Source organism: Malaclemys terrapin, chromosome 1, assembly GCF_027887155.1.
Source record: "Malaclemys terrapin pileata isolate rMalTer1 chromosome 1, rMalTer1.hap1, whole genome shotgun sequence".
NCBI lineage: Eukaryota > Metazoa > Chordata > Testudines > Emydidae > Malaclemys > Malaclemys terrapin.
This window is the reverse complement of record NC_071505.1, coordinates 229362406-229375702: the sequence shown is the minus strand read 5'-3', so window position 1 is coordinate 229375702 and position 13297 is coordinate 229362406. Positions and strand designations below refer to the sequence as shown.

General features: G+C 42.0%; 1 protein-coding gene across 1 annotated transcript in view; it reads right to left on the bottom strand.

The window, feature by feature from the left end:
* Positions 1-12788, bottom strand: part of LOC128825830 (interleukin-5 receptor subunit alpha-like) — a 31146-nt gene extending 18358 nt beyond the window's left edge. Inside the window, exons 1-4 of the mRNA XM_054008651.1 lie at positions 12522-12788; positions 11161-11322; positions 1195-1343; positions 889-1036 (exon numbers count right to left, since the gene is read on the bottom strand). Of these exons, the coding sequence (XP_053864626.1) occupies positions 889-1036; positions 1195-1343; positions 11161-11233 (370 nt within the window). The 5' untranslated portion in view covers positions 11234-11322; positions 12522-12788. The remainder of the gene's footprint in view (positions 1-888; positions 1037-1194; positions 1344-11160; positions 11323-12521) is intronic.
* Positions 12789-13297: the final 509 nt, after the last annotated feature.

Here is a 13297-nt window from a genome sequence, read left to right as displayed (position 1 = left end):
CTGCAACCAAAAAATAAAGAAAGGAAGAAAGAAAGAAAAGAGACGGATATTAGCATGTTGCTTGTTTTACATTGATTCTTGAAGTGATTGGTGCCAGTACAAATCCAGGAGAGAGACAGGAGAGGGAGAGAGGGATCCAAGTCTCTAGAATTGAGTTAAAGGATGTGTCTGCCTTTGCCTTATAGGGCATTGGGAACATTCCTATTCCTATTGCCAGAGGTCCCTTTTGAGACATTTGCAGAAACACTCAATAATTCCTATTCCAGTACGTATCTTAAGGAGCCCTCCTGGGATTCCCCAGCACCCATGTGCTATGGGACTTCCATAATCCATTCAGTTGCTAGGGAAGTCCAAGAGGATCATGGGGTGCTTCTGTGTCTGAGTCAATAGAGTAGAGGTGGTAATTTTGTAACTGTAGCATGCTTCCACCCATCTCTCCCATTATGCCGATAGCATGGAGTTGTGTCCCTGAGTATCTTGGCTATTAGCCATTGATGGACCTATCCTCTATGACCTTATCTAATTTTTTATTAACCCAGTTATATTTTTGGCCTTCACAACATCCCCTGGCAATGAATTCCACAGGTTGACTGTGTCGTATGAAGTGATTCCTTTTGTTTGTTTTAAACCTGCTGCCTATTCATTTCATTGAACCAGTGACTGCTGGTTCTTATGATATGTGAAGGGGTGAATAACACTTCCTTATTTACACCAGTCATGATTTTATAGAACTCTATCATTATCCTCCCTTAGTGTTTTACAGAAATGCATACCAAAAAATAGCCAGCACAATAAAGAGCTATTAGTCAGGACTTCAGAACTGGTGCATCTCTAACTTTTTAATCAGACATTTTTAATATCCTATCAATATGCAGAAAACTAGCTGACCTGGAGGTGCCTTGTAAGTAAATTCAGTCCAGTTACTCTCCTTTATAAGGTCTTCTGTTTCTTTTGAAAGAAGCTGTGTTTTAACTTTAGCATGGAAACCAGAGTGTAACCCAAGTCTTATCATCTTTTCCTTTTTTTGAAGTCTTTCCTGGAAGAAGAAAACATAGAATTGCATTATAATGAAGAGTTCTATGCAATAGCCAATTAATATTATTATTATTAAAGGAAAGCTCTGCAAACTACAGACATTAAATAAGGCATTTTCTTATTTTAGTAAAACTATGTGTAAAGTGTGTTGTGACTTACTATTTTTTCCTGAGCTGTATCGAACTTATAAATCAAAACATACTTCACATAATATGTCATCATTTCTTCTGTAATGTTACTGTTCCAGGATAGAATAACTCCAAAGTCATGCTTAGCAACGTGCAGATCACTAGGTGCCATAATAGAAGCTGTAAATACAGTAAGATGAATGATAATTATTATTATATTATAGGTGGGGCTGATGGTACAGCCCATTCTTGAGGTTGCCCAACACTTCTTATTCTAAGACCCTGTTTTCAGTTGCTTCTAACTTTACCAGACTTTAACTGTTTATGTTGAAATTTTTCATGTCCAATGTTTACCTAAAGCTGAAGTGTTGTGCCATTTCTGAGAACAAGGCTAGCAAAGAATTCATTTTTTGAGCTGCTTAAAAAAGTATTGAGACCTTTTATTTGAAATACTATAGAGCACCGATGCTTTAGTGCAGGGACCTGACATTTGGCAGGTGGGGTGGCCTTTGTGTCAGATTTGCCTTTTGCTGTCCTCATGAAAATCCACTCAAATTTGGCCAATTTATAAGCCTTTTGAAAAACTGCAGTTTGCACAGGTTCAGTTGAGAGTTCTTAGATTTTAGCAGCTAAAGTCCCCAAAGATTCTTTCCACACTGAGCAAGCTCCAGCCCTGTGCAATTGCAGCTCTAGACTACTGCAGGCTGTGCAAGGTCTGGACACTGAAACGGAGAGCAGAGAGCTTGTCTCTCCTGTGCTCTCAATGCCCCGTCTGCTGGGCCCAAGCAGCCTGGAGGAGGAAGCTGCCTGATTCAAATTCAGATGGGATGAGAGCAGAGGTGTAGCTAGGACAGGAAAACTGGGTGGCCCCAGCTTTCAGGTGGGCGGGCAATGATGGGGGATGAGGGGAGGGAGACAGGACAGCTGGAGGCCCTGATGAGGGGTGAGTCAAGAAGGATCGGGAGTGCAGGTGTCCTGGGGAATGGGGTGAGGGAGGAAGGAGGGATGGAGGCCCACTTCCCCCCACCCCCACTTACTGCTTAGCAGGTTCCCGGGGCAGGCAGGTTGTGAGGAGTGCCCATGGGGTAGACAGGAGTACCAATGGGGCTTAAGCTCTGGCCACCCCTCCCAAACCTGTCTCAGTGTCTGTCAGCCCAGCCTTGTGCCCCTCCTGCCTGTGCCGTGCGCTGCTGCCCTGGTCTCTGGTCCCAGTGCTCAATGATAGCCCCACCCAGACCTGCCCCTTGAGGCGCAACCCCCGCGGGGCTAGTGCTGGGGCCAGAGACCAGGGCAGCAGCGCGCAATGCCGGCAGGATGGAGACGCGGCCAGGCTGAAAGACACTGAGCCAGGGTCGGGAGTCCCAGCCTGTAGATTCGGGGGGCTCCGGCCCCAATTTGAGAGGGCCTGGATTGTAAGTGTGTGGACTGCAGCCACTCAGGCCCACCCAGGGCTATTCCCCTGGATGAGAGCCAAACCTGTGGGTGGGAGGTGGCAGGGCAGAATAGATATGGACAAGGATCTTGTAAGGGGGCAGCAGACTCAGACTAAAGGCTCATGGCAGGGGAGAGGAAAACTGGGACTGGAAGTTAGGGTTGAGGGGTGACTGGGATTCCTGAGCAAGAAGACTAGCTCTTGGAGCTGTTGGGAGAGGAAATTGGAACTGGATGTGCGGGGGGCAATCTTAATAATAGGCAATGTTATAAGCCCCACCAATATTAATGACAGACAAAAACCTACATAAAAAGAACATTATTAAGAATGCAAGGAAAAGCACTCCAAAATTCATCATCATCATCATCACTCCCATAACCACATTGGTCATTGGGGCATCATCACTGATGAGCAATCAACAAACTGTCTCCACCCCTGATGATTGTTTGTCAGTGCTTGAGTCTCTGTGAAGTCCATTCCTGTCCATTCTTTTATGTTGTCAATCCATCTCTTCTTCTGTCTACCTCTTCTTCTCTTCTCCTGTACTGTCCCTTGGAGGATGATCTTGGATAGGCCAGATGACCTTGTTACATGGCCGAACCACTTCAGTTTGTGCTTTTTCACAGTCGTCAGGAGGACTCCATATGACCCAGCGCATTGGGTGATGATGTTGCAGACCTCTTCATTAGCGACATGGTCGAAATAGGATTTTACAAAAGTATCTCATCTCTACTACCTGTATTTTCCATTCAAGTTCTGACGTAAGGGTCCATGTCTCGCACGCATACAGAAAAATGGAGATGACGAATGGTGCAGCAGTTTCAGTTTGGATTCCAGGGAGATGTTCTTATTCCTCCAAATTGGCTTTAGCGTTGCCACTGCTGCTGTTGTTTGCGCAGTTCTTGCCAGAATTTCTGCCTTGGATCCTTCATCAGGGATGATTGCCCGCAAACACTTGAACTGTTTCACTGTCTCCAGCTCTTGTCCACTGACAGTGATATGTGAGCTGATCCCATCATGTTTGTTTGTCATCAGCTTGGTTTTATCTGCACTGATTTCTATGCCATATTTTGCAGAGGTTTCATCCAATCATTTCACAAGGTTGGCAAGTTCATCTTTGCTGCCTGCCAGGCCGTCAATGTCACCAGCGAACCAAAAGTTTGAGATTGATCGCCCCGCAATTCTGACTGTGGATGTGTGAATTTCTAGGGAATCAGTCATTATGTGCTCCAAGTAGATGTTGAACAGTGTGGGCAAAAGAAGGCAGCCTTGCTAGATTCCAACAGTGGTGTGAAATCAGTCTCCTATTATGCCATTGACAAGAACTGCACTGCTGGCCTTGGCCTACAGTTGTTTAATGGTAAGAATAAGCTTACAACCAATATTGTACTTCATGGTTGCCCAGAGAGCTTTGAACCATACTCTGTCAAACGGCTTCTTGAAGTCAACAAAGACATGGAAGATGTCCTGCTGGTGTTGTAAGTACTTCTCACACAGAACATGAAGGTTGAAAATCTGTTCTTTGGTACTTCTTCCAGCATGAAAACCAGCCTGTTCTTCAGTGATGATACTCTCTGCTTGTGGCTTCAATCTGTTCAATAAGACTTTCAACATCACTTTGCTGGGATGGCTAATTAAGCTTATAGTTCGGTAATTTTGACACAATTGCAGGTTGCCTTTCTTTGGCAGAGTGAGGATTAGTGACTGTGTCCATGTGAAGGGCTACTCACTGGTTTTCCAGATCTTGTTGCAGATCTTGGTGAGTACATCTGTTACTATTTCTCCTCCGAATTTCATCAATTTGGCTGGGATGTTGTCAATACCTGTAGCCTTTCTGTTCTTGAGTGATTTCACAGCTGTCTCCACTTCTTCATGTAGTATTGGAATGTCATCCTCCTCTGTTGAACTGGGCTGTCCAAGACACTAGGATCTCCATTTCTCTGGTGGTTGAATAGATCAGAGCATTAGTTTGTCGACCTATTGATGATGTCCATTTCTTCTGTAAAACTGTTCCCTTCTTTGTCTTGAATTGCGTGAGTTTTGGTCCATCTTTCCTTCGTCAGATCTTTTACAACCTGGAAGGCTCGTTTGCTATTTTTATTATTGATACACTCTTCAATTTTAGAGCATTGTTTTACGATCCATATCTCCTTGGCCACCTTCATTCTTTTCTTGATCTTTCTGCCAATCGCTCTGTATTTATCAACTCCCTTGGTGCTGTTCTTGTCTCTCTTAAGTTCTCTTCTAATGTCACACATTTGTAGTATTTCATTTGTAACTCATGGTTTAGTCTTCTTACGATGTTTCCCAAGGATGTCCATTGCTGCCTCATTCGTTACAGCATTGAAATTGTTGGTCATTGTTTCTACATCTTCCTCTAGAGCAAGCAGTGGGGCAAATTTTCCGCCGATCACTGATTGGAATGACTCTGCAATGTTTTGGTCTCTGAGTCTTTCTAAGTCAAACTTGGTTCTGGTGAACTTTGGCCTGATGATTTCCCTTAGCAAGAGCCAAAAATTTAGCAGCACAACGTCGTGATCACTTCCCTTATCAACACTGGGGAAGCTCCTTGCTTTCCTTCTGTTAATACCAGAATGAAATCGGTTGTGCACCATGATGTAGTCAATCTGGCTGTGATGTAGATCATGAGGTGCATGCCACATTTATCGTCTGGCTGCTTTATGTGCTCCTAATGTGTTTGCAAGAACCAGATTGTTATAGCTGGCAAACTCCAAAAGTCTCAATCCTCTCTCATTAGTTACCACATTACAGAAAGGGCCACAATAATCTCACCAATCTGCCTGTGCATCAGTACCCACTTTAGCATTCCGATCTCCCTGCACATTAGGATATCTTTTTTGTCTACCTTATCAATGATGTCTTGGAGCTGATTGTAAAAATCTTCAATTTACTCATCGTCATAGTCTGTTCTAGGGGCGTAGACTTGTACCACTGTGATATAAAATGGTGCTGCCTTTACACAGATGGAAATAAGCCTGCTGGACATTGGGCAGCATCCTAATACTGAATTCTTGATATCTTTATGCATAAGAAATCCTATGCCATTGACATGTTTGTCCTCTCCACTGTAATAGAGTACATGGACTTCTTCCATTAGTACCTCTCCAAAGTTCTTTCATCTGACCTCAGAGATTCCTAGGAGGTGCCAGGTGTATTGTATTAATATGTAAGTTCTTTCAACTTCCCTATTTGTCTCAATGTCCTTACATTCCACATGGCTCTGGTGATGTTGTCTCTTCCATGGATCCTCTTTGTTGGATTTACACCAGTAGTTGTCGTGTCCGCCCTAGTGGGAGACGGGTTAACCCGGGCTGCGATCAATCCGGTATGGACATTGTTGACTTGCTCATCATACAGTGTGTCTTGGGCAAATTTCTAACCTGGCAGAGCCCATCCCTCTCCAGGCAGCCCCCTTTTAGTTGCAGGACATAGAACCATAGACTTTAAGGTCAGAAGGGACCATTATGATCATCTAGTCTGACCTCCTGCACAACTCAGGCCGCAGAATCTCACCCACCCACTCCTGTAACAAACCCCTAACCTATGCCTGAGCTATTGAAGTCCTCAAATCATGGTTTAAAGACTTCAAGGTGCAGAGAATCCTCCAGCAAGTGACCCATGCCCCATGCTGCAGAGGAAGGCGAAAACCCCCCAGGGCCTCTGCCAGTCTGCGCTGGAGAAAAATTCCTTCCCGACCCCAAATATGGTGATCAGCTAAACCCTGAGCATGTGGGCAAAACTCACCAGCCAGACACCCAGGAAACAATTCTCTGTAGTAACTCAGATCGCACCCCAACTAACATCCCATCACAGACCATTGGGCATATTTACCTGCTAATAGTCAAAGATCAATTAATTGCCAAAATTAGGCTATCCCATCAAACCATCCCCTCCATAAACTTATCAAGCTTAGTCTTGAAGCCAGATATGTCTTTTGCCCCCACTGCTCCCCTTGGAAGGCTGTTGCAGAACTTCACTCCTCTGATGGTTAGAAACCTTCGTCTAATTTCAAGTCTAAACTTCCTGATGGCCAGTTTATATCCATTTGTTCTTGTGTCCACACTGGTACTGAGCTTAAATAATTCCTCTTTCTCCCTGGTATTTATTCCTCTGACATATTTGTAGATAGCAATCATATCTCCCCTCAGCCTTCTTTTGGTTAGGCTAAACAAGCCAAGCTCTTTGAGTCTCCTTTCATATGACAGGTTTTCCATTCCTTGGAACATCCTAGTAGTCCTTCTCTGTACCTGTTCCAGTTTGAATTCATCCTTCTTAAACATGGGAGACCAGAACTGCACACAATATTCCAGATGAGGTCTCACCAGTGCCCTGTATAATGGTACTAACACCTCCTTATCTCTACTGGAAATACCTCACCTGATACATCCCAAGATCGCATTAGCTTTTTTCACGGCCATATCACACTGGCGACTCATAGTCATCCTGTGATCAACCAATACTCCGAGGTCCTTCTCCTCCTCTGTTACTTCCAACTGATGCGTCCCCAGCTTATAACAAAAATTCTTGTTATTAATTCCTAAATGCCTGACCTTGCACTTCTCAGTATTAAATTTCATCCTATTACTATTACGCCAGTTTACAAGGTCATCCAGATCTTCCTATATGATAACCCAGTCCTTCTCTGTATTTGCAATACCTCCCAGCTTTGTGTCATCCGCAAACTTTATTAGCACATTCCCACTTTTTGTGCCAAGGTCAGTAATAAAAAGATTAAATAAGATTGGTCCCAAAACTAATCCCTGAGGAACTCCACTAGTAACCTCCCTCCAGCCTGACAGTTCACCTTTCAGTACGACCCGTTGTAGTCTCCCCTTTAACCAGTTCCTTATCCAACTTTCAACTTTCATATTGATCCCCATCTTTTCCAATTTAGCTAATAATTCCCCATGTGGAACTGTATCAAATGCCTTACTGAAATCAAAGTAAATTAGATCAACTGCATTTCCTTTGTCTAAAAAATCTGTTACCTTCTCAAAGAAGGAGATCAGGTTGGTTTGGCACGATCTACCTTTTGTAAAACGATGTTGTATTTTGTCCCAATTACCTCAATGTCCTTAACTACTTTCTTCTTCAAAAATTTGTCCAAGACCTTGCATACTACAGATGTCAAACTAACAGGCCTGGATCACCTTTTTTTCTCTTTCTTAAAAATAGGAACTATGTTAGCAATTCTCCAGTCATGTGGTACAACCCCTGAGTTTACATTAAACTTTATTCATTAAAAATTCTTGCTAATGGGCTTGCAATTTCATGTGCCAGTTCCTTTAATATTCTTGGATGAAGATTATCTCGGCCCCCCGATTTAGTCCCATTAAGCTATTCGAGTTTGACTTCTTCCTCGGATGTGATAATATCTACCTCCATATCCTCATTCTCATTTGTCATGCTACCATTATCCCTAAGCTCCTCATTAGCCTCATTAAAGACTGCAGCAAAGTATTTGCCTAGATTATCCTTAACCTTCACTCTAGCCTCAGTGTTTAGCGGTCCCCCTTCTTCTTTTTTTGTTTTCTTCTTATTTATATGGCTATAGAACTTTTTACTATTGGTTTTAATTCCCTTTGCAAGGTCCAACTCTACATGGCTTTTGGCCTTTCTCACTTTATCCCTACATGTTCTGACCTCAATAAGGTAGCTTTCCTTGCTGATTGCTCCCATCTTCCACTCCTTGTAGGCTTTCTGCTTTTTCTTAATCACCTCTCTCAGATGCTTGCTCATCCAGCTTGGTCTACAATTCCTGCCAATTTTTTCCCCTTTCTTGGAATGCAGGCTTCTGATAGTTTCTGCAACTTTTCTGCAATAGGTTTCTTCCGCCTTTAGATCCACAAGTTCTTCAGTCCAATCCACTTCCCTAACTAATTTCCTTAATTTTTTTAAGTTAGCCCTTTTGAAATCAAAAACCCAAGTCACAGATCTATTTTTGTTTATCCTTCCACTCAGTTTACACTGAATTAGCTCATGATCGCTCGAACCAAGGTTGTCCCCTACAACCATTTCTTCTATGAGGTCCTCACTACTCACCAAAACCAAATCTAAAATGGCATCCCCTCTTGTTGGTTCAGCAACTACTTGGTGAAGGAATCCATCAGCTATCACATCCAGGAAAATCTGAGCCCTATTATTATTACTAGCACTTGTCCTCCAGTCTATATCTGGGAAGTTAAACTCTCCCATGATCACACAATTCCCATTAGTATTTACTTCATTAAAAACATTAAAGATGTCTCTATCCATATCCAGATCAGATCCTGGTGGTCTATAGCACACCCCAAGCACTATCCCAGGGGAGGCTCTAGTAGCTTTCTTCCCCAATGTGATTTTTGCCCAGACAGACTCTGTCTTATACATTCCATCCCTTCTTATTTCTTTACAGTCTACCTCATCATTGATATACAATGCTACTCCACCACCTATGCCTTTATTTCTGTCTTTCCTAAACAGCACATACCCTTCAATACCTGTACTCCAGTCATGACTACTAGTCCATCATGTTTCTGTTAATCCCCATAATATCTGGTTTCACTTCCTGCACTAGTAACTCTAGTTCCTCCATTTTGTTACGTAGGCTCCTCACATTGGTGTACAAACATCTTAATTTTTGCTGTTTGGCTTCGCTCACATTCTTTACCCAATTAGGTCCAGACATTCTACTGCCAGTATCACCTATTAGACTGGTATCTATACTACCCTTCCTCTTTATGTCCATTCTCCTACCCACGGCTGTTTCTTACGTCGTTTCCTTCCCTCTTAATGTTAAAATCCGGTGTGGAGATTACCTGGACATCTCCCAACCATCTCCCCCCAATTCCTAGTTTAAAGCTCTCTTAATCAGTTGTGCCAGCCTCCATCCTAGAAGTCTATTTCCCTCTCTACTCAGGTGAAGTCCATCCTGAGAGAACTGTCCTCTGTCCATGAATGCCTCCCAGTGGCCTTACATCCCAAAGTCATCTTGTCACACCTTTGTTGCCCTTCTCTAGGAACAGGCAGAATCCCACTGAAGATCACTTGAGCCTCGATTTCCTTAAGCGTCTTCCCCAGCCTGGCATAGTCTCCCTTGATACATTCCAGTGAGAATCTAGCCGTATCATTTGTTCCCACATGAAGGACAATTAGTGTATTCTTTCCCGCTCCCGTTAGGATCCTCTTCAGCCTCAGGTCCACATCCCATATCTTAGTACCCGGCAGACAGCACATCCTTCTGTTCTCTGGATCAGCTCTGGTTACAGGCCTGTCTATTCTTCTCAGTAAGGAGTCCCCAATCATATAGACCTGCCTTTTCCCAGTGATGGTGCGATTCTCCGGTCTATCCCCTGTTCCCTCTGGCTGCAAGTCCTCTTGATTTCTATTCTCCCTTGCAATCCTCCGCAACCCATGCAAGAGGACAGGGGGCCTATTCTGTCCTGGGACCCATAAGGGAAATTAGGAAATGGCAGAATTGAGGTTGCCTATATTAAGACACATTGTGTGTATGCATTGTGATACAACCTTTAATTATATGATCACAAATTATTTTTCCCATAGGACCCCTGCCACTTTCAGTGTACCTTTCCTATCCAACCACAGCATTTTTAAATGTTTTCTCTGAAAAAGTGAGCATTTCACTACAGATATAACGTGGACATTTCTAGTGCCAGATTTGGAAACTAAATTCAATCCTTAAAGGGTGAAACATGGAGATTTTATTACTTCTTTAAATGCAAATTTCAAAGCAACCTAAATTGTGGAGTCACTATTAACGTCTGCATAATTAGAACATGACTAGTACTTGCACTGTATTTAAGGTTGAGGACAAAGGTTTTTCGAACACTTCTTGTAGTGATATTATATTATACTATTCAATGTTCTGAAATATTTAGGAACAATTAAGTAACCAACATAGATAACATTACATTTTTAAGATGTGGGCTCACACGATTTAAATGAACAATTCTTAGTCACGCGTATTTTCAAAGTTATACTTAACATTGTGGCAGGACATTTTCCAGCCTGGGAGCCTGCCTATCACTTGGGATTTGGCCCAAGCACTTCCATAAGATACCCCAATCCTAGAGAGGTCATGTTTTGAGCCTATGTATTGACAGCCTGAGGAATTAATGTGTGAGAGTCCCGTCTTCTCAAGACAAAACTGCAGATGTCAGTGGTTGCAACCTCTCACTACTTGCATAAACAACAAGGAGTCTGGTGGCACCTTAAAGACTAACAGATTTATTTGGGCATAAGCTTTCGTGAGTAAAAACCTCACTTCTTCGGATGCATCCGAAGAAGTGAGGTTTTTACTCACGAAAGCTTATGCCCAAATAAATCTGTTAGTCTTTAAGGTGCCACCAGACTCCTTGTTGTTTTTGTAGATACAGACTAACACGGCTACCCCCTGATACTTGACTACTTGCATAGGATCAAATTCAAAACCAGTCCCTAAAGACTTGGGAGTGTGGCTACATACCAGAACTTTATCAGGCTGTTTTGAGTTTCATCTTCTTTGTATCATTTTAAATGTATCATTTTAAATGTCACAAAACTTACCAGTTATTGCTGGTTCTCCATTTGCCAGGCTAACAGAAATCATCTCATACCAGGTAAGGCTAAGCAGAAGCATGATCGAAGGAGTAATTGTCGCATGTGCCCTTACAAATACTTTGCACTTCAGTTGAATTTGAAACTAAAATACTTCAGTTCTGTTTGAGGCTGAAAAGAGAGTTAGGACATTACAGTTAGTTTCAAGCTGTGGGAAAAAAAAACTTGTAACATTTTAAGTGGTTTCTTAAAAAGACATAAACCATGAATACAAAATGTCATTCTGGACTTTGTTGTAAAAGAAATAACAGTCCCAATTCTCAGGTCTGATTGAGCTCTATTTAGTGCAAGTGGTGGCGGTAGTGGGGAGGGGCAAGCCATTGTATGCCACCCATGGTCAACACCTGCCGATCCTCAGGGCTGCCATGGGCTGAACCAGTGCCTCAGCTCTGAGGTTTGCAGGGTTTGTGCAGAGCACATCTGGTGAATCAAGGAAGCAGGCAGTCTGTGTCGGAATATGAAAGTAACAAATCTCAGGATTCTGACAGCTAATCTTTGTATGGTTTAAAGCAGTTATTCAAGAGACCTATATATATAAGATATTCTCTTAAACTATGTGTATGTGAGGGTGAAATAGAGAGACAGTTTATTCTGTGTGGGAACTCTGATTATTTTGCTAGAGGACACACAGACTTTAGGAAAAGAGGATAACATTTTAAAAAGCAGCATTTATAAATGTTTTCTCTAAAAAAGTGAGCATTTCAGTACAGAAATAACCTGGACATTTCAAGTGTCAGATTTGGAAACTAAATTCAATCCTAAAAAGGTGAAACATGGAGATTTTATTACTTCTTAAATGCAAATCTCAAAGCAACCTAAATTGTGGAGTCACTACAACATCTGCATAATTAGAACATGACTCGCACTTGCACTGTATTTAAGGTTGAGGACAAAGGTTTTTCTAACACTACTTGTAGTGATATTATATTATGCTATGTAATGTTCTGAAATATTTAGAAACAATTAAATAACCAACATAGATAACGTTACATTTTTAAGATGTGGGCTCATACGATTTAAAATAGCAACTCTTAGTCACATGTATTTTCAAAGTTATACTTGACATTGTGGCAGAACATTTTCCAGCCTGGGAGCCTGCCTATCACTTTGGCCCAAGCACCTCCATAAAATGCCCCAATGCTAGAGAGGTCATGTTTTGAGGCTATGTATTGACAGCCTGAGGAATTAATGTATGAGAGTCCCATCTTCTCAAGACAAAACTGCAGATGTCAGTGATTGCAGCCTCTCACTACTTGCATGGGATCAAATTCAAAACCAATCCTTAAAGACTTGGGGGTGTGGATACATACCAGAACTTTATCTTACGTCTTCAGACTGCTTTGAGTTTCATCTTCTTTGAGACGCCAACAGTCACAGTTGTTACCATCTCTTCCCTTGACTTCATTGGAAGAGAAAGTTTTCAGACTACTCTGTATCTTGCGATCAGCTCTTGTCTTTAAAGAAACTTCCAGGACTTAAATGAATCAACACCAACTGTAGTTTCAAAAAAACAAACCTCTGATTCTAGGAAAGATTGTACAGAACTTACTACAGCCTCATGCGTCTTGCTGTACGCCACAAATAAAAAGGAAACAGATCAGCAAAAGAGCTCCAGCCCTAACTGAAGGGAAAGAATGACCAGCCTCCTCTTGATAAAAGGAACTTGACTTTTGCTACCAATTTCACTTTTTATATCAGATCTACCTAACTTAGTTCCTGGAATTGTCCAGCTTTCATTTTGTTTATTCTGTTAATTATATTTTTAAAAATATTTTTAAAATTGTTATTAAATTGTGTGAGAATACTGACCTTTGATTGGTGATTGTTCAGGACTTCCTCTCCGGGGGCCTGGTTATAGGCTGGGTAGATAGTTATTATAACTTTGTCAAATTTTAACTGTTCAAGCTGATATTTTCCATCCCGGGTGTCTGGTATACTGGGGGAAAGGTTCAGCTAAAATGGTTCGGACGTGTCTGAATATCAGATTAAGGAAAAATACATTGTTTTCCCATGTTTAAAAAGTGCTTCCATCTGTTTCATGACAAAATCTTTAACACCTCCATATTTTGGAGTAGGGATTTAAAAT